At 39.5% G+C, this 24665-nt stretch overlaps 1 protein-coding gene across 12 annotated transcripts in view; it reads left to right on the forward strand.

Annotated features, from left to right (window-relative positions):
- LOC108745695 (glutamate-gated chloride channel) overlaps positions 1-24665 on the forward strand; it is a 549841-nt gene that overhangs the window by 315734 nt on the left and 209442 nt on the right. For 11 of the 12 annotated variants that reach the window (XM_018481999.1, XM_018481995.1, XM_018481994.1 and 8 more), the window contains one exon: positions 368-457. The exons of the other annotated variant lie outside the window; for it this stretch is intronic. In XM_018481999.1, the coding sequence (XP_018337501.1) occupies positions 368-457 (90 nt within the window). The remainder of the gene's footprint in view (positions 1-367; positions 458-24665) is intronic. 12 annotated transcript variants of the gene reach the window in all.

Consider the following 24665-nt stretch of genomic DNA (forward strand, 5'->3'; position numbering starts at 1 on the left):
ATATATATATATATATATACACATAAAAATTAATTATTTTTTAAATATCTACTGATTCCGTCTGATTTGAAAACGATCCGTCACCGTGACATAAAATTATTTTTCTTTTTTTTAATAACGCCAAGGTGCAATTTACGGTTTTATATAGATTATTTTTTGATTCCCCAAAATAACCAAAAAAAGTTACTAGACTAGAAAAAGCTGGTAAAAATCCGTGAAATACATTTCTGAGTCTTCTCTTGTTAGAGCTTATTTCGCGGCTCTGTGAAAATTCGTTTCTCCTTTCGACACACAGAAGCTGTAGGAATATGGAAAAAAAGAACAAACAAAAAATAGGAAGGAAAGATCGTGGGCTGTTTTGTTGCAGCTGACGGACAGATCGTGGTTGAGGAGGACGAGTTCGATGATTTTGGAGACTCTAAGTGCTCGCTGTGCCAGCGCAGATTTGAAGAGCAAGGTAAAAATCTATCTCTCATATCTATCTGTTCGATATGAGTGTAACGTGTAAAGCAATTCAAAGGAGAATAAATCGGAGGAAAAGAGAGAGGGGGAGAGAGAGAGAGAGAGAGAGAGACAGGACCAAGCTTACCAAAATACAAAATGCCAAGATATCCCAAGTAGATATTCGATGTTTGCTTTGTTGTACTCGTATTACATTGAGAAACAAAATTTGACTTTTTTTGTCTTTAACATGTGGAGTGTTATTTCTCGAAGATTTTTAGCCGCTCCATTTGAATCCTCAAAAAAATTCTATCACATTACATTTTCGAGCAAAATGGGGTAATATAGGCCAAAGATGACAATTTTGGCCATATTTAGAATGGTATTGCAGTTAAGGAAATTTTATTTTGCCAATTTTGTCTACACTGTATCTTGAAGTGCTATCTTTTACCTTCAAAATGAGTTCTTTGGTTTGTTCACGATTTTTTATGACCAAGTTACGTGAATTTGAAATTAGGCATTCGCTATCTCGCGCTGTCGCGCTGCGCGTTCACTTAGCGCGAGACAATACCGTATCTCTTGATCATGTGTAGCTAGCAAGTGTCATATTTTGATTTGTGTTTCTTATGCCTACTACACACTGGACGCGATGAGCAATGAGCGAGTCAATAAAAGATCTGCTTTTTTTCACATGACGACGCAAAGCAAAGCTTTTATTGGATCGCTCGTCGCTTATCGCTTATTGCGCCAGTGTGCAGTAGGCATTAAAGTACATTTACATGAAAGCATCAAAAGTCAAACAGCGGAAGCAACTAATCAACGAGGCAATTTTGCGATAACATAGAAAATAATTTTTACACCACTGCTCGTATCGCCTAGCTGATCGGTTGCTGCTTCCGCTGGTTGACGCTTGCATGTGAATGCACCTTTAGATTTGACATTCCGAGATTAGCATGGATGATCGCTAGAAAATCATTCAGCCACAACATGTGGTTTCGAAGTACATCACGATCTTTGTTATTTCCTCCTTTTTTGTATATTTTTTTTATTTAATTTTTTTTGTTTTTTAATTTTTTATTTTTGTTTTATTTTTATTATTTTTTTAAATTTTTAATTTTAAAAATTTTTTAATGGAACGTAGTCCAAATAAGCTTTTTCGAGTAAACTTTAGAAATGATAATAAAACCCATGATAACTTCAAACCCATGTAACTTGATCATAAAAAATCGTACAGAAACAAAAAAAAACCCATTTTGAAGATACAAAAATAGCACTTTAAGATAGAGAGAGTGTACATAAAATTGGTAAAATAAAATTTCCTTAACCACAATATCATTATAAAAGTGATCAAAATTGTCAATTTCCACCTATATTATTCCAATTTTCTCAGAAATGTGACGTGCCAGCCAAATTCTGAGGACAGCATTGTTTTCAACGTCAAAAAATACTTCGAAAATGATATTTCACAAGCTAAAGATAAAATAATTGTTTCACAGTATTATATATTGATTTGAATATTATTTTGATAAAATTATCACTTATTGTTAATTAGAGATTAACTGGAGAATATAAAATTGAGCGTTGCCAAATTTAATAGTTAGAATATTGTAAATGCTAAAGATTAATTTATTTTATATATATATTGAATTATATGTATATTGAATTTAATTGCATTATTAAAATAAAAGAATAATATAATAAGCAATTCTTATTATAAATTACACTTTTATTTTATAGTTTTATTTACCTTATATTGATATTATTTGTATAGCAACGCTTATTAATTATAAGTTTATATTGTACTATTTATTATAAAATTATTGTTATATGCACTCATAAATATTTGTCCATTCATACTCTTCAAAAATTCATATTCTTCTAAAAATATATTGTGTATGTAACACCGTGTGTTGTATCAACGTCAAATTATTTAATATAAATGTAATATCTTTTCTAGCAGGCATTACATTTATAAAATTGATCGATAGATCATAATATTATATATTTTATAAATGTAATACTTGCTAGTAAAGGCATTATATTTATAAAATAGCCGACATATACTGAACATACACACATATGATCAATATGTTGATTCGTATATAGAGGACGTTTCAAACCTAACGCGCCACCTGCTACTTACAGATTCTTGAAGTAATTTGGAAACGAAAAGTCTAATATCAAAAACTACTATAGCGTCGAAGCTATAATAATTTTCAAATTAGTAGTGATTAAAGTTTACTCATCACGGAGCTGACATTTCGCACGCTCAGGTATGATGACATATGACAAGTGGTGAAGATGTGTCACGAGAGCCCTCTCAGCAACTTCAAGATTATCATACAAATATGCAATGATATTTTTATTAAGTAATTGTTCTTCCTTTTATATGAAATCTGTTTGTACTCATAATTAATATCGAAGCATATAACAAAATAATAATTTAATAGCAAGATATTACATGTGTTAAAATAAATTCATAACAATGTTCGAGTGCTTTGTTTGCAGGTAAATATTTTTGTAATAAGTAGATAAACTGTTATTAACGTAAAACGAATCAAACGTGTTAATAAAGCAAGGCTTAAAATACGTAAAATACTAATTTAACTAATCCTAATGCACTTATATCAAATTACTCTGGCATACGTATTTCTTCTAATAATTATCCTAGTGAGATGTTTAAAAAAGTAAAAAAAATATAACAATTAATATAAATTACAATAAAACACATATATATGTCAATAAAATTCATAAAGACACACAATTTTTACTTATTAATCTTTTGTGATCACACCTCTTGAGAATTTTATGTTGGTCACAACTAATGAGCAAATAATCCCAACTTTAATTGATTGCCATACTTATAGCAAGTTGTTTTTTAAAATCACAAAAATTAGTGAACATACTTTAAACATTGTAGAATATAGAAATGCAATGGCTTTTCAAAGTTTTTAATTTTAACACACATATTTAAAAAATCGCAAAGGCTGAAATCTAAGGAATGGATCCAAGGACAATATGCGGTTGAAAGTTTAAAAATGCCAATGTATTGGGTCGTCCGGAAAGTCCGTGCGTATTTTCCGCACGGACTTTCCGGACAACCGTGCGGAAAATACGCACGAACTTTCCGGACGACCCAATACCTTATTAGTGCGTTTGTACTGCGTTAGTTGTGCGTTTTTCATTCCATTCTTGTAATATTTTATTATTGCATAATAATTTCTATAATCACATCATAATTTTATGTTCAAATCTAGCCGTTATATTAGTTATCGTTATTGCTTATTCGTTATTCGCTTCTGCCTTTGTTTAAAGGACAGGCACAGTTATAAATATTACAATTATTTTGTTAAATTGCTATGTGCCTTGTTGTGCGATCCTACGCGTAAACACATTCTCTTGTACTGTGTCTAATTTCGTGTACTTTAGCATGAGTCAGTTGACATGTACCAAATGTAAACGCTTTATTTTACGTAAGCCCTTGCGCTTTTTGTGGCGCTGACAATGGTTTGCGCCCCTCCGATGATTGCGATCCTGTTGTTCCGACTGGGAGTGGGCCGTCGTTGCCTCTGCTTGAGGCTGGTGCCTCCTTGGCTAGTTGCGTTTTGTCGCCTTTTCTCTATCTGACGAGAGTGACGGAATGCGGTGTCATTCTTCCCAGATATCTCATCGGCTCTTTCCACAGTTAAGTCCTCCTTATCTACTCTAACTAAATCCATCTCTTCTTTGGAACACAGAATTGCTTGTATTGAGTCAGGACTTAGTCTTCTAGATCGTCTTGAGTTTATTCTGGAGACGTTTAACGCTAGGATGGTGGTATTTAATGAGATGCTACAGCGTCTCGAAGATGTTGAGGGTACAACGAATCGATTGGTGACGGATGGCCTATCCGCCGATCTGGTTGCTATGGTGCAAAGCAGGTCATCCTTGAGGAGCGCCTCGATAAGCTGAAGAGAGAGGTGCGTGCTGGTCCTGCGACTTCTGCCAATGGTTCTCATGCCTTGCCGGATGGACTGTCTGCTAGTTTTGAGCGCATAATCAGTGAACAGAGGTATTATGAGCTCATCGTATTCGGTCTACCAAAGGTCTCTTCAGAGACCTTTGTACTGAGACTATAACAAAAGTTTTATCCTCTCTTGATGTCTCGGTGTCTTCATTGGAAATTGCGCGGGCCTTCAGAATTCCCGGCAGGAATTTGTCCTCGTCTCCACTTATTGTCAAATTTATGACAAGCGAGGCGCAATGAACTAATCGCCAGGACTCGTCGAAAAGGTGGATTGAATGCATCTGATGTCTGCGGTTCCTGGTCGAGCTGTAGGATCTCTATTTGCGAACAGGTTACAGCGTCTGAGCGGCGCACTTTTACTGAGGCTCGTCGACTGGCGGCAGCGCATAGTGTTAGGCGTATTTGGATACGTAGGGGGATCACCTATTTTCATGTCAAGGATAATACGCCCTCGTATTGTTACACCTCCCCGGGTTCACTTCTCTCCATCCCCAGGTCCGTTTCACCCCCCGTCCGCTCCCTCTTATCTTGCTTCCCTATCCCCGCCGCTTGCGTTTGGTGGAGATGGCCCTGCATGACTTCTTGCAGATCCGTTTCAATTTTCGGATTCGGAATCGGGTGTCGCAATGCAGACTGCGTGTTGCGCACATCAACGTTAGGTCGTTTGTGTCGCATGTTGGTCAGATACGTTATCGCCTTCCATCGTTTGGATATTCTGGCCGTCGGAGAGATTTGGCTGCGTAATTCGACGAACTCTGGATCCGTCGACATAGATAACTACGTGCTCGTTCACTCGGACAGATCCACAGGCCGCCGCGGAAGCGATGTCGCGCTATACTCGTATATTGATGAGTCTCTCTAATTCTCTCCGATCGGCTTGGGCGTTCCGCTGGTGAGTATTCTTACTAACATTGTTGCTGTGTCTCTCCATCTTTCTCGCGGTCGGCGGGTGGGCGATCATCTGCGTATATCGCCCTCCGGGTGCATCACTTTCTGACTTGCATTTTATAGAGTCATGCCTGTTCTGTGTGGCATGTATAATAATAAAATGTAAAATAAGTATCGATACGATGGTGTGCTTGGGCGATTGTAATGTCAACTTAGTCAAATTGATTATAACGCCAAACTGTTACTCTTAATTGCGTCGCTGTTTTCTCTTAGGCAATTAATTGATGCTCCAACTTGCTTAACATATAATTTGGCAATCACCTTTAATCTTATTTTTGTCTCATTGAGCATTAATGTGGTTAAGTGCGGAGTCAGCGATGCAATCAATGAGTGATCATCTTACCATCCATGCGACGCTGGCTATCCCACGACATCGCCCTGGTCGTGTGTCTGTCTCGCGTAGCATTCATGCAATCAGGCCTAAGGACATCGAGTATAAGCTAGGACTGATTGGTACCTTTTATATCCAATGTCGCATGTTGATGAGATGATCTTTTACTTTATAGCCTTTCTTACTGCAATTTTTGACCGACTCGTTTCGATTACTTGTAGGCATGTTTCTTGCCCCCCGCGCTGTGGCTGAATGATGCAGACCGACGGCTCATTCAGCTGAAGAGATGTGCCCTTCTTAGATTCAGGCGACCTCAGTCTTCTGCGGTCTGGCAGTATTACAAGGGTTTGCGGAACGACGTGAATATTATTGTTTATTGTGAGAAAAAGTCCTTCCTCTCTACCTGCCTTACAACTGATTCCTCGCTCCAATTCTGGAAAAATCTCTGTGCCCTTGGCATAATCCTCCTCTGTTTCTATACCTTTGCACTTCAAAAACTTTTCCCTCCTGAATAATCATTTTCTTGACACTCTACCTTCTTCGTCTTATTCCTCTATCTCTTTTACTCACCCTCTTTCCTTCTCTCTTCACGTTTCTTCGACCTTCAATTTTGCTCCAATCACTCTCAGTGATCTCTATAATATTTTTAAGTGCATACGCCTGACTTCCGCTGGGCTTCTTGATCTCTCCGGTTGCATGCTCCTACTGTGCCTTCCTCAATGCTTTGATCCCCTTTTCTATATGTTAAATTTCTTCATCTCTCACAGTACCTTTTTCTTCTCTTAGAAACATTCAATTGTTCTTCCCATTCCTAAAACTAATAACCCCTTCTTCTCCTTCATCTTTTCACCCTATCTCGCTCTCACCTTTCCTCTCATAGCTGTTTAAGCATATCTGCTTCTCACAGTTTAATGCTTTTGTCTTCAATTTTAATATCCTTCCCTCCTGTCAATCTGGTTTTCATTGATCTCACAGCACAACGACGGAATTGCTTCACATCTCTGACGTCGTGCTTCGTAATTTCGATAATTGTCGCCTTACTTCCATCATTGTGGATTTCACAAAGGCTTTCAATACCGTTAATCATGATACAGTCAATCTACTTTTAGTTAAACTGAAGTTATACGGTCTTTCCCATCCTGCTCTCTCGCTCGTTCCTTACAAACCACACACAGCATCATATATAATCCTTTTTTTCTTTTTCATCTTCTCGTGTCGTTCGCTCTGGTGTTTCCCAGGATTCCATTCTTGGACCTTTACTTTTTAATATTTCTATCTCTGATTTGTCTAATGTTTCTCTGTCCTCCGAGCTCTTCATGTATGCAGATATGTAATTCTTCTCAAATTCTTTCACCCATTTGATGTTTTAGCAATCTGTTCTGCTTTGAATACAGACTTAAAATCTATCGCCGAATGGTCCACTAATAATCCTCTGCACCTAAATCCTTCTAAATCATCCTTGCTAATTGTCGATTCCATACATTGTCCCGTATTCAGTCCTTCGACATTTCTTTTAATTCTATTCCAATTCCTCGCTCTTCTTTTATTAAGATTCTTAGTCCATGTTGACTCTTCATGGGCATTCGAGTCACACGTGGCCGTCAAGTGTCGAGCTGTTTATGCTCGTTTACATCTTCTTTATCCCCTTTGCCACATCCTCTCCTACTCTCACTTCTCAATTATGTGTTATTTCTTTATTTGATTACGTCGTCTACATTCCTGCTCTTAAGGATAATTTAGGATTTAGATGCAGGGCATTATTAGTGAATTCGGCGATATATTTTAAGTCTGTATTCAAAACAGAACAGATTGCTAAAACATCAAATGGGTGAAAGGATTTGAGAAGTATTACGTCATCTGCATACATGAAGAGCTCGGAGGACAGAGAAATATCTGCTAAATCGTGTACAGCACATCCAAAATTCTTGTCTCCGCTTCTCCTACTGTGTTCCGTAAATATGACCATATATCTCCGTATTACCATAGATCTGGCTGGCTTAAAATTTGACATTTTATTCTCCACCTGTGCTGTCTTGTATTTTCCCTCCTTCGCTCCAATACTCCTCTATATCTGCGACGTCTCCTTCAGTTGAACTCTGAGCATTATTCCTCTTTTCACCTTCTTGTCACCAGATACCATGATTACTTATCCTTCATATATCGGTTCACTAAGTTCCGTGCCGTTTTCTCCTACACCTCTGTCAAACATTTTAATTCCCTTCCTGATTCAATAAAAATCTCTCCTTCTCTATCCTCCTTTTGTTCCGCTGCCTCGCGTTTCATAGCGTTACTTACAGTATTTAAACGAAACTGATGAAATTGGTGTGTTTACGGATACGCGTGTGTGGATGTATGTGTGTGTGTATGATTTCAACTATTAGTTTACCTGTTATGTCTTATTTTGGTTTTGTTACTGGTAGGCTTTGTAACAGCAATTTTGCTGACACCTAACCATTTGTAAGCTATTATTGTCTATTGTATTTATGTTTATGTTAACTATAGTCTATTATATATCATACTTTATGTCCATTACTCTCTTAACATGTAGTCTTTTTTATATAGCTTTGCAATAAACTAAATTAAATTAAATTAAATTAAAAAATTATCTCAGCTCCCCATCGCAATCCATGGTGATAAGCACTTAACCAGGAAGCGCAATACTTTTCAGATTTTCAAGAAATTCCATGATATGGGACATCTAAAAATGTGAGAGAGAATGACTCCTTTTCTCAACACCGCCACTTCCTTCACAATAAATTTTTTTCCAACAATAAATCCTTGCAGATCCACAAATGGTTGGCGAACGATTTTTCGATTGCGATCGATTTCGATGAATATATTAATCGTATATTTTAGCGGAGAATGCTCTTAAGTGATTTTGCTCACAACGTTTGTTAACGCATTGTACTAAGCCACGTGATCGTACATGATGAGATAATAGGCTGTAGTATTTGCAGGCACATTCTCCTTGCAGTCCAATTCTATGCGTACATCCAGGGTAACGCTCTTAATGAATTCATTTTGGCGCGAACAGTCAATGACCGCAAAAGGTCCTTTCTTGACAAACGAGAGCACATTGAGCAGCGTTTCGAATACGCAGTCAATTCCGTAATACGCTTTACGAAAACGCGCGTACATATCAAACAGGATGGTGTCTCTTTTTATCAAAATCCAAATTCAAATCATTATACGGATAAAAATCTGATTTAGATAGAGTTTCACGTTACTCAAATTACAGGCGTTGAACTCGCATCTTGAAATATGTTATTCTTTCGACCGGTCTGCAGAGCAAAGATAACGTATCGCGGCTTCTCGAGCTGAGTAGCCGTTTTGATGGCCCATGAATGTTGTTTGATTGTGTTTTGTAACAGAGGATACTCGTACAAATTCCACGAGCGAAAACTCATGCTCAGATAACGACCGCTTTCCAATGCTCGTAGCATCGACAGCTTATTTATCTCGCTCCATAACACGTGCGGCATTCGCCACTGCACTATGAGTAATTCAAGTGTCGGGTCCGTCGCCGGATGTCCAATCAGACAATTGTTGTCGTTGCGCAATCTTATCAAAATCAACTCGTGGTAAGCGTTGACCATGCATTTGTAATCCTCGCAAAAGCCCAACAGTATGTTGAGCAGTACACAAAAATTAAAGTGTCTTTTCTCCGTGTCGAATCCAGCGTTCAGCGCAATAAAAGATTTGTCATACGTCAACAACACGTAGTTCTTGATGATACTGGAACTCTGACGTTTCCGTTGCGATCGATCTCCACACTGTTGAGTTCGTATCGAATTTCATCGAACATGAACGCGAGGTAATTATTTGCCAATATCGCGATAGCATTCTAGCTCTTTCTGTTCCTCGTCAGTTTTTCCTCAATATATAAAAAACTTTTGCACGACAACGTGTATAAAACCTGTTGCTATATGGGTATTCTTATCTCGTCGCTGTACCCAAACGTTGTGTTGGTAAACGGATTGTACGTGTGAGTCTCAAACTTTACGATGTAATCGAAGATCGGATTGTCCTTGATGTTTAGGATATCAGTCATCTCGAAAGTTGCGTATCGTGAACCTCAAAGATTAAAAAAATTCAACGTTCGACGTGCTTCTTCTTTCTGATGCAGCGAATATTGTCGAGCGGTAACGTTACCGACCTTGTAAAGAATGTGTTACCTCTCTGCGCTCCGTTCCGTTCAACACGAGTATCTCACGCTCGCGCTATCGCTGTCGTCGCACATGCAATCTGACGATGATATTTTCTCCTCGAAAATCGAGCAATCGTCCATTTTGATCGACAACGCGTATCGTTAGATCCGAAATGCTCCGTGCGATGATTGATAAATAAGTGACTTGTGCAGGCCTTTCTTATATCCCGACGGCACGCTCGGCGAAATTTCGTGTATTATGTGTGCGTTTTTGTCGTTTCAATATGTGCCCGCGATCATATTACACTCTACACGGATAACTTTTAGGTCCACTATGTTGATCGACATGTCCGATTCGTGCCATATTCGCGATCGTAGTATACGAGGTCTGTTCAAAAAGTATCGCGAATTTTGAATTTCCGCGGGTTACGTATATTCGATTTTCGATTTTTTTGTGGCGTTATGTTGGTACTCATGTCTCTCACTTATGCCGACAAGTTCGGCCATTTTGAATGTTCAGTTAATTTTTGACAGCTGCTTTGCTTGCACGTGTTTTGGCTCGTCTTCGATTTTTGCCTATTCCAAAAAATGGATCAAAGAATCTGTATCAAATTTTGTGTGAAAAACAAAATTAAGTGCGCGGACGCATTCCGAATGTTGACTGTGGCATATGGTGAAGCTACCTTGGACCGAAGCAACGTTTATCGGTGGTACAAAATGTTCTCAGAGGGCCGAGAAGTTCGGCCGAGAAGTTCGGTCGAATGTGAAGGTTTTGCTTACAGTTTTCTTCGATTGCAGGGGCGTGGTGCATCATGAGTTCTTGCCACAGGGTGGAACGGTCAATAAGGAATATTACCTGCAAGTTATGCGCAATTTGCGCGAAGCAATCCGCCAGAAACGCCCGGATTTGTAGAAGAACAAAAATTGGCTTTTGCACCATGATAACGCCCCTGCTCACACATCGTTGCTTGTGCGCGAATTTTTGACCAAAAACAACACACTAATGATGCCGCAGCCACCGTATTCCCCAGATCTGGCCCCCTGTGACTTTTTCTTGTTCCCGAAACTGAAGAGGCCCATGAAAGGACGACGCTACGCTACGATTGAGGAGATAAAGACGGCATCGAAGGAGGAGCTGAACAAGATCACAAAAAATAATTTTTTGAAGTGCTTCGAGGATTGGAAAAAACGTTGGCACAAGTGTATAATATCTGATGGGGATTACTTTGAAGGGGACAAAATAGATATTCATGAATAAATAAATAATTTTTAAAAAACACAAAATTCGCGATACTTTTTGAACAGATCTCGTACACTTCGACGAGAATTCCAGTAGCAATCCGACGCTGTTGGGTTTGCCAAAGTTTATTCTGTACGCGCATCTAATCTCGCATCTCGTGTTGTAGTTTGGAGCGTTATCGAAGCGTTATCGGATATTTTTCATACTCGCCATCGTCGTCGTCATCGATGTTATTGTTGCTATTGTCACCACACACAACGTCAACGGTTTCAAGCGCGTCGCTGCGCGGACGTTTCCGTAAAATCGCAAATTTTAAAAATTTATTTATGTCTCGCACTTTGTACGAACCGTTGGAAATTGTAATTTTCGCGTCGTTATTGCCGAAATAAAATTTATTGTTCAATTCGTTCACGTTCGATATCGTGTGATAAGTCTCAGACCGAGCTTGTAGTCGTCATCACACAACTCTATGGCAGGAAAGTAGTTTGCCGTGAGGCAAACACTGCTCTTCCCGCTCAGCGTAAATGTCAATGACATTACGGAAAAAACGTTCAATGAATACTGAAATTTCGCGGCACCTCATCGGGCTTTTTAAATTCGCGCGCGTTGATCGTTCGTAGAAATCACAAGCACATCTATCCGCAGAAGTTCTGATTATACGTCTAATAGGCAATTATACTCTATCGTAATATCGTTCCCAAAATATCGCACCAGTTCGTTGGGCGTTCGAAGATTATCGAAACTGTCAAAGTACATTACGCAGTCGTTCCACTTCACGTAGGCTACCAAATGAGTACATGGCCCCGTCACATCGTCCAGATTCATGATACCGCTTTTGTTTCGACGCACGCTCATCAGTAACGCATTACGTATTAAAACACTTCTAAAGTACGCGCATATATCTCGCGAACATGTCCAATTGCATGTTGGTAGTTGCATCCTAGAGCAATTTTATCGTCTCTTTAGCGTTTTTTTTTCTTCTTTGCTATACCCTGACCGCATTTGTAGGGGGTGAGATACAGTCCGCGTCCGTATTTGTGTGGAGCGAGATACAGTTCGCGGCCCTGTTCCATCGCGCATTCGTGACGTTGCAGTTCCTCGAGCTGACGTCGCGCGGCTTTGCTATCGTTTACCGCTTTTGCCACGCTGACCGCTCCGCCAATCAAGGGCCCAACATTGACTGAAACGGTAACGCGCCGCCTCGTTTCGCCGTCGATAATATTCGCTTTTTTCGTTGTTTTTTCCCTCGTCGTCTTTTTCTTTGGTTTCATGCCCATGCCGATCTTGGTCTTGGTTTTCATTGCTGTCCAGACGGTAGCAGCGGCGACTCTCTCGCTCAGAGCCGAATCTCTCGCGGTGACGCGACCTAGCGCTTTATCGGCGAGTACCTTGTCCGCCGCGTATCTATCGGTGAGATCGTTGTTCCGAGAATACGCAATGTCGTATTCTCGGTATGCCGCGTCCAGCGGATTTATCACTTCTGGCTAATCGCTTCATTATCCGAGTGTCTGGATCACAAAACTGGTAGCCTGGGATATATAACTTAAAAGGAAGCGTGTATCATTCGATTTAGCAGACTGCCGACATTTGCTACAGTCCTTTATCTTCGGTGCCGGACCGTCGATATGCGTCCGCTGCCACGACTAATTGCAGTGCTCGTCACAGCGACGATAGATTCGAACTTTCGGATCCGCTTTTATGTGTTCTGGAAGCTTGTCCCACACACGGTCGATATAGTACACGCGTAAGAGTACGATCTTCGGTATATACTGCAATTGCTCGGCACTCAAAATCCTGAATGTCGAAAGGATAACACAGCGCGAAATACATTTTGTTACTGTGCGATTCGCACGCCTTTAAATAGTCAAGAGCGCACAAACAATCCTTAGTGTGAGCATGAAAATCGTATGGCAACCGCTGACGATATACGCATCACGAACTGCGACACGAAATCACGAATGATGGGAGGCGGTGTGGAGAAGCGCAAGTACGGCAAAATGCTGTCGAGTACTATACGTGCGATTATTTGCGGTCCGTCGAATTGTGATAAAACCAACGTTCTCGTAAGCTTGCTCGAGAACTCGAACGACGTACGTTTCGAAAACGTCTATGTCTATTCAAAATCGCTGCAACAACTAAAGTATCAATATCTCGAAAATTTATTTACGTCTATTGACAAAATCGGCTACTTTACGTTCTCCAACAAAAGCGACGTCATTCCACCGAGCGAGGCATGCTCAAATTCTATTTTTATCTTTAATGATGTGGCATGTGACAAGCAGGATGCAGTGGGAGAATACTTCTCAATGAGTCGCCACGCGAACATCGACTGCTTCTATCTCTATCAGATGTATGCAAGGATACCTAAACATTTATTACGCGACAACGCGAACTTGCTAATCCTGTTTAAACAGGATGATACCAACTAGAAATACGTTTACAACAATCACGTGGATATCGATATACCGTCGTATGAATTTTGCGCGTGGTGCCGCAATTGTTGGCGATAAAAATATAGATTTCTAGTAATAGACAAGGACAGTGCGTTTAAAGACGGGAGATATTGAATAGGATTTAACAAGTTCGCGATAATGTGATCAGTCGTTGTCAATACTTTGCTAGAGATGAACAAGACTGATGTGTGCGAAAAAATCGCGAAGGAGATCGAGAAGACAAGCGAGTCGATCCATAAGAAATATTGCGCTCTGAAAATCGGTAGAATCGAGGAGGATATGGCCGTTGGACAGGCATTTTAAGCCTATTATCAAATCGCTGCGACAGATCCTGGCGACAGTCCTGGCGTGCGCGCGATAAAGAGAGAGTTGCGCTACGATGACGCAGCGTCTGTCCTTGAGAGAATGGAGGAGGAAGAGCGGGAGGAGGAGAAAGAGGAAGATGAGAAAGACAGCGTAACGTTCGAACTCTCCACAACTCTGCGTAAATTTGATCGATCACACGGTCGTGTACAGCCGATAACCTCTACACCGTGCACAAAGATCATACAACTGATAGAGTCGTTCGAGAGCGTTTTCGAAACTACGGACGACTCGCTAGTGACGAAGGTTTAAAATCGGTTGCAAACATCGGAAGGTCGAGAGGTGTTGCGAGCCGGCTTAGGTAAAAGTATGTCGAGGCTATCCTGCGGGAAGCGCAAGGAAAAGAGAGCGGTATAGATGACGTGTATGGCGTTTTACTTACACAAGGATAGACTGATGTTTGGCAATAAATCTTTCGACGTGGATGAGGCAGACAACATAACTATCGATTGCGTATGGTACGCTGATACACGTGGTCTTTACGAGTTGATTTTTAAGAGAATTCCCGACGATCTCCTCTACTATACACAGAAGACTATATGCACAAGTACAAGAGCATGTTGCTGGCGACGAACGCGCACAAACATAAGCAGCATTCGCAGGGTCGAGTATTGAACAACAAGGGATATAAGTACAAACTCATAATCGCGCCGTTGATATCGATCACGCTCAAGAAATAGAAGAACATAGAAAGGGATTATCTCACGCAATAACACTGAACGACAGCGCGATCGATTATGTGCACTGGGACGATCTCAACGAGCTAGTGGATCGTCGTCTACGATTGCTCGACGCTTCGCGACCTCCGAGCGGGCAACAACGCTTACAACAACAAGATGCTATCAATCATCGAGGAACTTTGCGAAGCCGGTCTTATTATAAATTAAAGCCGGTCTTATTATAAATTGCATATGCATAAAATGGGTCAGTCGAGTTGTGTCATTGAGAAAAAAATTTTCTTTATTTCCTGTATCGTGTCACGCGCCGAATCATGAAAAAGAAATCCGATGAAAAGAGAGAAAAAATTAGCTCCGAGAGACATCGGCTTGTCGAGGAATTGCACGCTCTAGCGAGAAGAAATTTTCCGCGAAAGCGCGTCATATCCAGGATATGATGATCTGTGACAGACTGACATCGTCGAGATGCATCCATACTCGCGTTTCAACAGAGCCCATCACTGTATACTCACCGTCATCGATCAACTCTTGAAAAAATATAATATCAATCATTATTCAACGTAATGAAGGCATCGGTCGTCGAGCGATTCAATCGCACATTAAAAAAACAATATGTGGAAGATGTTTACACTTAGCGGAAACTATAAGTGAATCAATGCGCTGTATCAGATTATAACATGCGCAAGCATCGAATGATCGACCCGTCGATGCTGACCCCCGCGATTGCTGAAAAACTCTTGGCTACGGTATACAGCAACGAAAAGATCGCGGGTCCGGCGAAAGTCAAAATGTGGTTTGGTACGTGTGAGCAAATATAAAATCGTCTTCGAGAAGGATTATACACAAAATTACCACCGTTTAAAAGTGCAGCATACTGATTTCGTAACCTATCTATTGGAAGACTATCACGGAAAATTTCTCTCTGAAACGTTCTATGAACATGAGTTACATTGGGCGGATCCTTATCCGGACATCTCATAGAGAAAGTATTGCACAGAAGAGGTGACGAGGTTTACGTAAAATGGTTGGGATTCGATGCATCGTACAATTCTTGAATACACAAGGATAATATAATTTAATTCATACAAATTGTATTTTATGTTTATTTTAAACATAAAAAAAAATATATATATATATAAAGTATATAAAATACATAAAATGTATAAAATGTTTATTATTTATATCCATCTTTTTCAATTTAATACATAAAAAAATCTTTATTTTTTACTATAAATGTAATACTACATAAATGTAATACTATATGTACACAGTAATTATTTAGGATTATACATTTCGATAATATAATACATTTCAATAATACAATTATGACCTTTGTTATAAAGATATTCGATAATGTCCCCATAGTAATGTTTTGATTGAATTATGACGTATCGTTTGTCGTTGTACGAACTCAGAACGATTTTCGTCTCAGATATCGTATACGAAGTCTGACTATTAAATAACAAGACTGCGCGCGCAGAAGGCGTCCTAGAGGGGTAGGGTGGGAAACGAATGCAGCGTTGGATAGGTGGAAGTGTCTACTATTCCAGTACGAAAACACGTTTTTGTCGCAGTAGTAGTATTTTTTCTATAGAGGTTAGAAACGAACTTGTTTTTTTCTCGTGCCGATAACAATGTGTGACGAAAAACACGAGCAACGGATCAATGTGAAATTTCTCGTTAAATTAAAAAAAACTCCGACTGAGTGCTATAAGTTGTTGAAAGAGGCCTATGGTGAGAATTCTCTATCTCGTGCGCGTGTTTTCGAATGGTATAAACGGTTTTCTGAAGGCCGAGAGAGCACCGAAGATGACCAACGTCCAGGTCGACCTGTCTCTGTTTCAACTCCGCAAACAGTGACCAAAATCAATGAAATTGTGCGCGGAGATCGTCGTATGAGCATTCGGATGATTGCTGAGACTGTAAACGCCGATAAAGAAACTGTCAGAAAAATTTTACATGACGAATTGTGGAAAAACAAGTCGTGGATCTTATACCAGGACAACGCACCTGCCCATAACGCGCTGTCTGTGAAGCGTTATTTAGCCGCTAGAGGCACTCCAGTACTCGAACACGCGCCGTACTCGCCTGATTTAGCACCTTGTGACTTTTTCCTGTTTCCGAAGATCAAGTCTGTCTTAAGAGGAACCCGGTTCGAGTCGATGGAAAAGGTGAAGTGAAAATCGGCGGAGCTCCTAAATGCTCTTACAAAAGAAGACTTCCAGCATTGCTTTGACCAATGGAAAAAACGAATGGAACGGTGTGTGGCGAGGGGAGGGGAGTACATTGAAGGAGAGCATTCAATTGTAGAATAATTTTTAAAATAAAACTCTTTTTCATAAGCAGTCTCGTTATTTTATAGCCAGACCTCGTATACTTGATGTAATTTTGATCTTATGCATAACTGTTGGCGCGTCATTTCAATTGCATTGTTTAAATATCGGATGTAATCATTGAACGTTATAGTTCGCGCTACGATGTTATTTTTAACTCCTTTCACCTTTTTAGTGTCCTTTTTACTATCTACTCTCAACGCACACATGTTCGCTCTGAGTCCGACGAATTCAGTCAATATTGTGTCATTGTTTTCATCCTTCATTAGCCTGGCACTTTTTTGTTCGCAAGTGGTACACCATACACATTATCGGTAGAATAATCATTCGTGTCGAACCTAGTAATATCACGCTTCATTTGTTCATAAACGTCATCACATATGCGATATATGAGGCTATCAGTGTCTGTGTACATAATTTTACATTTTTTGCGATACAGTAATAACATATAAGGTGTAGTAAAAAAAAATCTATTATTTTTCCAATAGATGGCTTTAGTAATCTGTATCTCGCGTTGTATAAGTGCGATCGGGTTACGCCAAATGGCGTTAGAAAGATAAGATTTCGTACTAAAAAAACTTCTCAGACAGTTTTGTGATTGCTTGAGTCAGTATTGTTTGAGCGCGTGTCAAAGATGGACACCAACAAAGAGAAAATACGCCATATTTTACAGTTTTTCTTCGATAAAGGCGAAAACGCAAGCCAGGCGGCTGAAAATGTGAATAGTGTTTATGGTCCTGATACTGTAACAGTCAATATCGCGCAATTTTGGTTTCGTCGATTCCGTTCCGGTAATTTTGATGTCAAAGATGCACCACGCTCTGGAAGGCCAATTGTCGAAAATGTCGATAAAATAATGGAAATCGTCGAGTCCGACCGTCATGTAAGCACTGTTTCGATTGCCCAGGAGCTAAACATTGCACAAAAAACCGTTTGGAACCATTTAAATAAGGCTGGATACAAAAAGAAGCTCGATGTATGGGTGCCACACGAGTTAACGCAAAAAAACCTCATGGACCGAATTTCCATCTGCGAATCGCTGCTGAATCGCAACAAAATCGACCCATTTCTGAAGCGAATGGTTACTGGTGATGAAAAGTGGGTCACTTACGACAACGTCAAGCGAAAACGGTCGTGGTCGAATCGCGATGAGCCGGCGCAAACGGTGGCCAAGCCAGGATTGACGATCAGGAAGGTTTTGCTGTGTGTTTGGTGGGATTGGCAGGGAATCATCTACTATGAGCTGCTCCCCTACGGCCAAACTCTTAATTCGGACCTGTACTGTCAACAATTGGACCGTCTGAAAGAAGCAATTGCCCAGAAGCGGCCAGCTTTGGTCAATAGGAGAGGAATTGTGTTCCATCAAGACAACGTCAGGCCACACACATCGATAGTGACTCGCCAGAAGCTCCGGGAGCTTGGTTGGGAGGTTCTTATGCATCCACCTTATAGTCCGGACCTGGCACCAAGTGATTACCACCTGTTCCTGTCTATGGCGAATGATTTTGCTGGTGAAAAATTCGCCTCAAGAGAAGCTTGTGAAAATCGACTGTCCCAGTTTTTTGCCAATAGGGACGAGGGTTTCTATGAGAGAGGTATAATGAAATTACCTTCAAAATGGCAACAAGTTATCGAACAAAACGGTGCATATTTGACCTAAATCGGATCATTCTAACTATGCTAAATAAAGCCTTCAATTTAATGCAAAAATAATAGATTTCTTTTTACTACACCTTATACTAGGTGCGCAACTAAGTTTCTGGATTTGTTTGATCAATGAAAAATGGAAAATTTCAAAAGAAATACAAAAAATGGTTTATTCAAAGTATCGTCCCTCGCTAGCTACACATTTTTGCCATCTCTCTGGCAATACATGAATACCGCGACGATAAAACGACGCGTCTTTGGACCGAAACCATTCATCTAACCAATTTTTCACTTCTTCGAAATTGGCCAAGTTTAGCCCAGTCAAGCCATGCGCCATCGACCGGAACAAGTGATAATCGGAAGGGGCCAGGTCTGGCGAATATGGCGGGTGCGGTAGCAGATCCAATTTCAGCGTTTTAATGGTGTCCTGGACGATGGAAGTACGATGGCACGGAGCGTTGTCGTGCTGCAATCACTCGTTCATGTCTCGTGTCCCATTCTGGCCATTTTTCGAGCAATGCATGGTTCAAATTGATCAGTTGTTGTCGGTAGCGATGCCCATTGACAGTTTCGTTCATTTTCAGCAGCTCATAGTACACGATTCCTTTCTGGTCCCACCAAACGCAGAGCATTGTCTTCTTTCCGAAGCGATTTGGCCGTGCCGTCGATGTTGATGCTTCGCCAGGTGAAAGCCATGATTTTTTGCGTTTGGGATTCTCGAAATATATCCACTTCTCATCGCCAGTAACAATTCGATGCAGAAAACTCTTTCTTTCATGCCGCAAAAGCAAAATTTCGGAAGTGGCTCTTCGATTTTCCATCTGTCTTTCAGTCAACTCATGCGGCACCCATTTTCCTTCCTTTTGAATTTTTCCCATGGCATGTAAATGTTTGGAAATACTTTGGCGAGTCATGTTTAATGCCTCCGCAAGTTGATCTTGTGTTTGCGTATTATCTTCATCCAATAACGTTTGCAGATCGGCGTCCTCAATTGTTTTTGGTCTTCCGGAGCGCTCCTTGTCCACAGTGTCGAAATCGCCACTTCTGAAGCGTTTAAACCAATCTTCACAGGTAGTTTTCGATGGTGCATGTTTGCCGTAGGTCTCCTCAAGCAAATGACGTGCTTCAGCTGCATTTTTTTCAAGTTAAAGCAGAAAAGTAAAGCTTCCCGCAAATGCTGTTTATTTGGCACAAAACTCGACATCTTCGTTGTTAGAAAAAATATTTTTGCGTTGCGATATGTGTTGGTATTACGACTGGTTATTGTTAACAGATGTCCAAGCTATAAAAAAAAACACAACTTCAGACATGTATGTCGACTACATGTGTCGTTAGCGCCATCTATGTGTGAAACCCGGAAACTTAGTTGCGCACCTATATTCGGTGAAATTCATACAAACAGATCTTCAACATACACATTGCTACATAGATCGGTTTGTTGAACTTCACCTCAAGTTTACGAATTTCAATTACTATCAGATTTTCAGAAAATACATTTTTGCTGTGAAAATTCGGCTTCGCGGTCATTGCCTCTGCGCCGTATCATCCATTTAATTGTGTTAATAATTTTACATCAATGTGATTGCACACGTTCTCCATGGTTTTGCCGAATACTGCATTATTCATTAACTTAAATAAATTTTTCTCAAAGTCATTTTTAGCAAGCGTTCTAAATTTTGTATTAAGTTCAATGTAATCGCGAAGCCATGGGGATTATGCGAATTGCAATACGCGATGAATCTTTATTACATGAAGACCGTGACGCATGCACTGCTGCAAGTTACGATAATGTATAACGTAACATTTTTTGCCATACACAGTCGCTAAAATTTATCCTGCTGCTTGCCAGGTGGTTTATCACGCGTTAGACAGAATGGCAGGTTAACGTGCTTGTCGATGCAAACGCTCCGGATATTCTAAGTCGACCTCAAGAACGTAACCTGTGAGCGAATCCTGAGCAATCGCGCTAACGTCAAAGTCCGAGACGTTTTCGACCCATCGAAATTTGGCGTATGGCAACGGTTGACATATCGCCCATCCGTATAGATTATTAACATCAAAGTACATCAAGTATGTTGAAGATTTCAACGGGTCGTACGACTGCATATATTTGTTATTGGCTCGTGCGTACTTGCTAGAACATTGACTAACAAGGGAGGTTAGGCAACTCAAAAATTCAAAAAATTCTGAAACTTGGTATGCAAATAGAGTAGTTTATCTATAACACAAAACTATTTTTTGTTTGTGCGGAATTTCAGTTTTAAAGGATGAAACACCCCTTTAAAAATAATCGGTTTTTTTCTTTCAAAGCGAATATCATCAAAACAATAAGAGATAGAAAAAAATTTTTACATTAAAAATTGAATGGCTTTATAAGTACTACAGAACTGTAATAAAAAAAATTTGTTTAATTAATTATTTATTTATTGTATACCCCCACCATCAAAAATTTATTAAAGTTTATATAACTAAAATTAAAGATCATTTTACGCTGAAAACAATGATGTATATGATAATTATATTCCAAAAATTTTCATTTTTCAAATATAAACGAAATTTGCGAGCCCTGTACATATTGGTGTCATATCGCGTTGGCTGCGCGAAATAGCGTGAAAGGCAAATGCAATAAAATCCATCAATACAGTATCAGTACAGCAGCAACTATTGAAATAAAAGTTTTTATATAACAATAATAGTAATAATAATAGTAATAAGAGTTTGTCAAACTGCTTGCAAAACTAGTCTCAAATATTTTTATAGTGTATAAAGATATACACAAAACATTTTGGACAATTAAAAACAAAGCATGAATAAAGAAATTATCATTTTTATAAAATACCATGCATTTGATTTTGGTCTTAAGAACAGCTACTTGCAACACAGTGGAAAAAAGATACTGTATCAACAGTAATTCTGCACGAATAAAAAATAGTTTTATGTTCTAGATGAACTACCCTATTTCTACGCAATGCTTCAGAATTTTTTGAATTTTTGAGTTGCCTAACTTCCCTGTTAAGTGCCTGGCATACGTCATGTCGCCATGACAGAAAAAGATCGGAATCAGTAATATCCATGATAACGAAGCCTCTAGAATTCTAAAAGGGGATAAATATAGAATATTGAAATTGTGGATTCAATATTTATTAACAATATGATTGGAAACGAGAAACTGTTTATATTGAAACTTTAAAGTACGAAGCGCCTACCGGTCTGAGTTAAGATGTTGAACTACTATATAATATATACTCATTTAAAATGAATTAATTTTCAGAAATAATAATTGCGTGCCGATAAGATTATCGGACATTTACACAATCAATCTGGAACTAATAATCCCCCCAAAATTTCCCAAATCTTAAAAAACTGTAATAAACTCTACTGCGTAAGGGTATCGGTAGTCTAAAGGCTTAGGACGCTCGCACGGAATGCAAGAGATCCCTCGACTCCCAGCCTAGGCAATATTTTTCGCAATGAGTTTATTACAGTTTTTTATACTTACAATTAATTACACAGATCTGCAAGGGTTTGTTGTTGGGCAGCTGAGAGTCATTTCCGCACCAGTTTTTTGCGTAGAATCCGAATCCGAGCTGAGAATTGTCCCATCATGTCAGGGTTTTGAGATATTTGAGGTTATGTAACCGAAAAATGGCTATATTGGGGATGTTTGAGGTTAGAAAAAGTGTGTAACAAAATTTTTGTAATTTTTTCTACCTATCTAATCTTTTAGTACTAGTTTTCCTCTACAAAAACAGCCTCTGAGCGTTGCCCTACGTTGTTCCTTTCAAAAGTTATGTCTATTTTAAGATCACATATTCGCGGTATTTGACTGGTTGCTTGTTAATGAGGTTATCAAAAATAAACGGATTCACACCAACGTTGGTATTCAGGGGTTTTCGAGGTTGCTGATCAAGAACCTGTTGTCAGTAAATATTAGAAGTATCTCCAGGTACCTCTAAATGGGTCAAAGAATGGGGAATGAAATCGAAAATTTCGATACACGACAAGGAAATTTCTCCCTCGGAGTCTTCCAAGACAAAGATCACAATTCCGAATTATCGTCTTCCTGATCGTCAGTTAAACCTTAATAATTGATCAGCAACCTCGAAATTGCATTATTGATGATGAAGGTGGCAAAATCGACTTCAGTTATAAAAGAAAAGCTGTTCAATTTTGAAAGGATGAAAAAAAGGCCCATAAAAAGATTTAACTAGTGTACAGTCCAAGTTTCGCAAGGTTAAATCCTTAAATCAACTATACAGGTGGGAGACAAGTGTACAGAAAGATGAAACAAATGCAGATAAATTCGCATTTATTACGAAATACATATTGCAAAAGTTTGAAGAAGGTTATGATAGAAAATCTATTATTCATGACATGAATTTAAGATTATGGGCCTTGGGGGCAAGTTGACTTACCCGAATTTAAAGCAAGTAAATGGTGGATTTGGAAATTCAAAAATGTGCACAAAATTGTTTCCCGCAAGATAATAACATTCAGGACTCAATTTACACTTGAAAATATTGGCAATCTAAAAGATGTCGCACAATCGTTTGTTTTAAATGTAAGATTTAACATCCCAGCTATCGGAGTTGAAGAAATTTATAATACAGACGAGAATAGTTTCAACCTTGAAATACATTTTGGGCGAACATTAACGAAATGAGGAACAAAAACAGTTGAAGCAATGGTTCAATCAGTATCTTCTACAACACATAGTTACACTATCGATCATATCGATTATTTCGACAAGTAGATCTCTTCTTTTACCACTATACGAGGTCTGTTTAAAAAGTATCGCGAATTTTGTGTTTTTTAAAAATTATTTATTTATTCATGAATATCTATTTTGTCCCCTTCAAAGTAATCCCCATCAGATATTATACACTTGTGCCAACGTTTTTTCCAATCCTCGAAGCACTTCAAAAAATTATTTTTTGTGATCTTGTTCAGCTCCTCCTTCGATGCCGTCTTTATCTCCTCAATCGTAGCGTAGCGTCGTCCTTTCATGGGCCTCTTCAGTTTCGGGAACAAGAAAAAGTCACAGGGGGCCAGATCTGGGGAATACGGTGGCTGCGGCATCATTAGTGTGTTGTTTTTGGTCAAAAATTCGCGCACAAGCAACGATGTGTGAGCAGGGGCGTTATCATGGTGCAAAAGCCAATTTTTGTTCTTCCACAAATCCGGGCGTTTCTGGCGGATTGCTTCGCGCAAATTGCGCATAACTTGCAGGTAATATTCCTTATTGACCGTTCCGATTGGCCAATACTATTTTCTTCACTTCATCAATGTTTTCGTCTGTTGTTGACGTGCTCGGGCGTCCGGCACGCTCTTCGTCGTTCACATCTTCTCGGCCCTCTGAGAACATTTTGTACCACCGATAAACGTTGCTTCGGTCCAAGGTAGCTTCACCATATGCCACAGTCAACATTCGGAATGCGTCCGCGCACTTAATTTTGTTTTTCACACAAAATTTGATACAGATTCTTTGATCCATTTTTTGGAATAGGCAAAAATCGAAGACGAGTCTAAACACGTGCAAGCAAAGCAGCTGTCAAAAATTAACTGAACATTAAAAATGGCCGAACTTGTCGGCATAAGTGAGAGACATGAGTACCAACATAACGCCACAAAAAATCGAAAATCGAATATACGAGGATCGAATTACGAAAACGAATATCTGGCTATTAAATAACGAGATTGCTTATGAAAAAGAGTTTTATTTTAAAAATTATTCTACAATTGAATGCTCCCCTTCAATGTACTCCCCTCCCCTCGCCACACACCGTTCCATTCGTTTTTTCCATTGGTCAAAGCAATGCTGGAAGTCTTCTTTTGTAAGAGCATTTAAGAGCTCCGCCGATTTTCACTTCACCTTTTCCATCGACCGGGTTCCTCTTAAGGCAGACTTGATCTTCGGAAACAGGAAAAAGTCACAGGGTGTTAAATCAGGCGAGTACGGCGCGTGTTCGAGCACTGGAGTGCCTCTAGCGGCTAAATAACGATTCACAGACAGCGCGTTATGGGCAGGTGCGTTGTCCTGGTGTAAGATTCACGACTTGTTTTTCCACAACTCCGGCCG

Source organism: Trachymyrmex septentrionalis, unplaced genomic scaffold (assembly GCF_001594115.1).
Source record: "Trachymyrmex septentrionalis isolate Tsep2-gDNA-1 unplaced genomic scaffold, Tsep1.0 scaffold147, whole genome shotgun sequence".
Lineage (NCBI taxonomy): Eukaryota > Metazoa > Arthropoda > Insecta > Hymenoptera > Formicidae > Trachymyrmex > Trachymyrmex septentrionalis.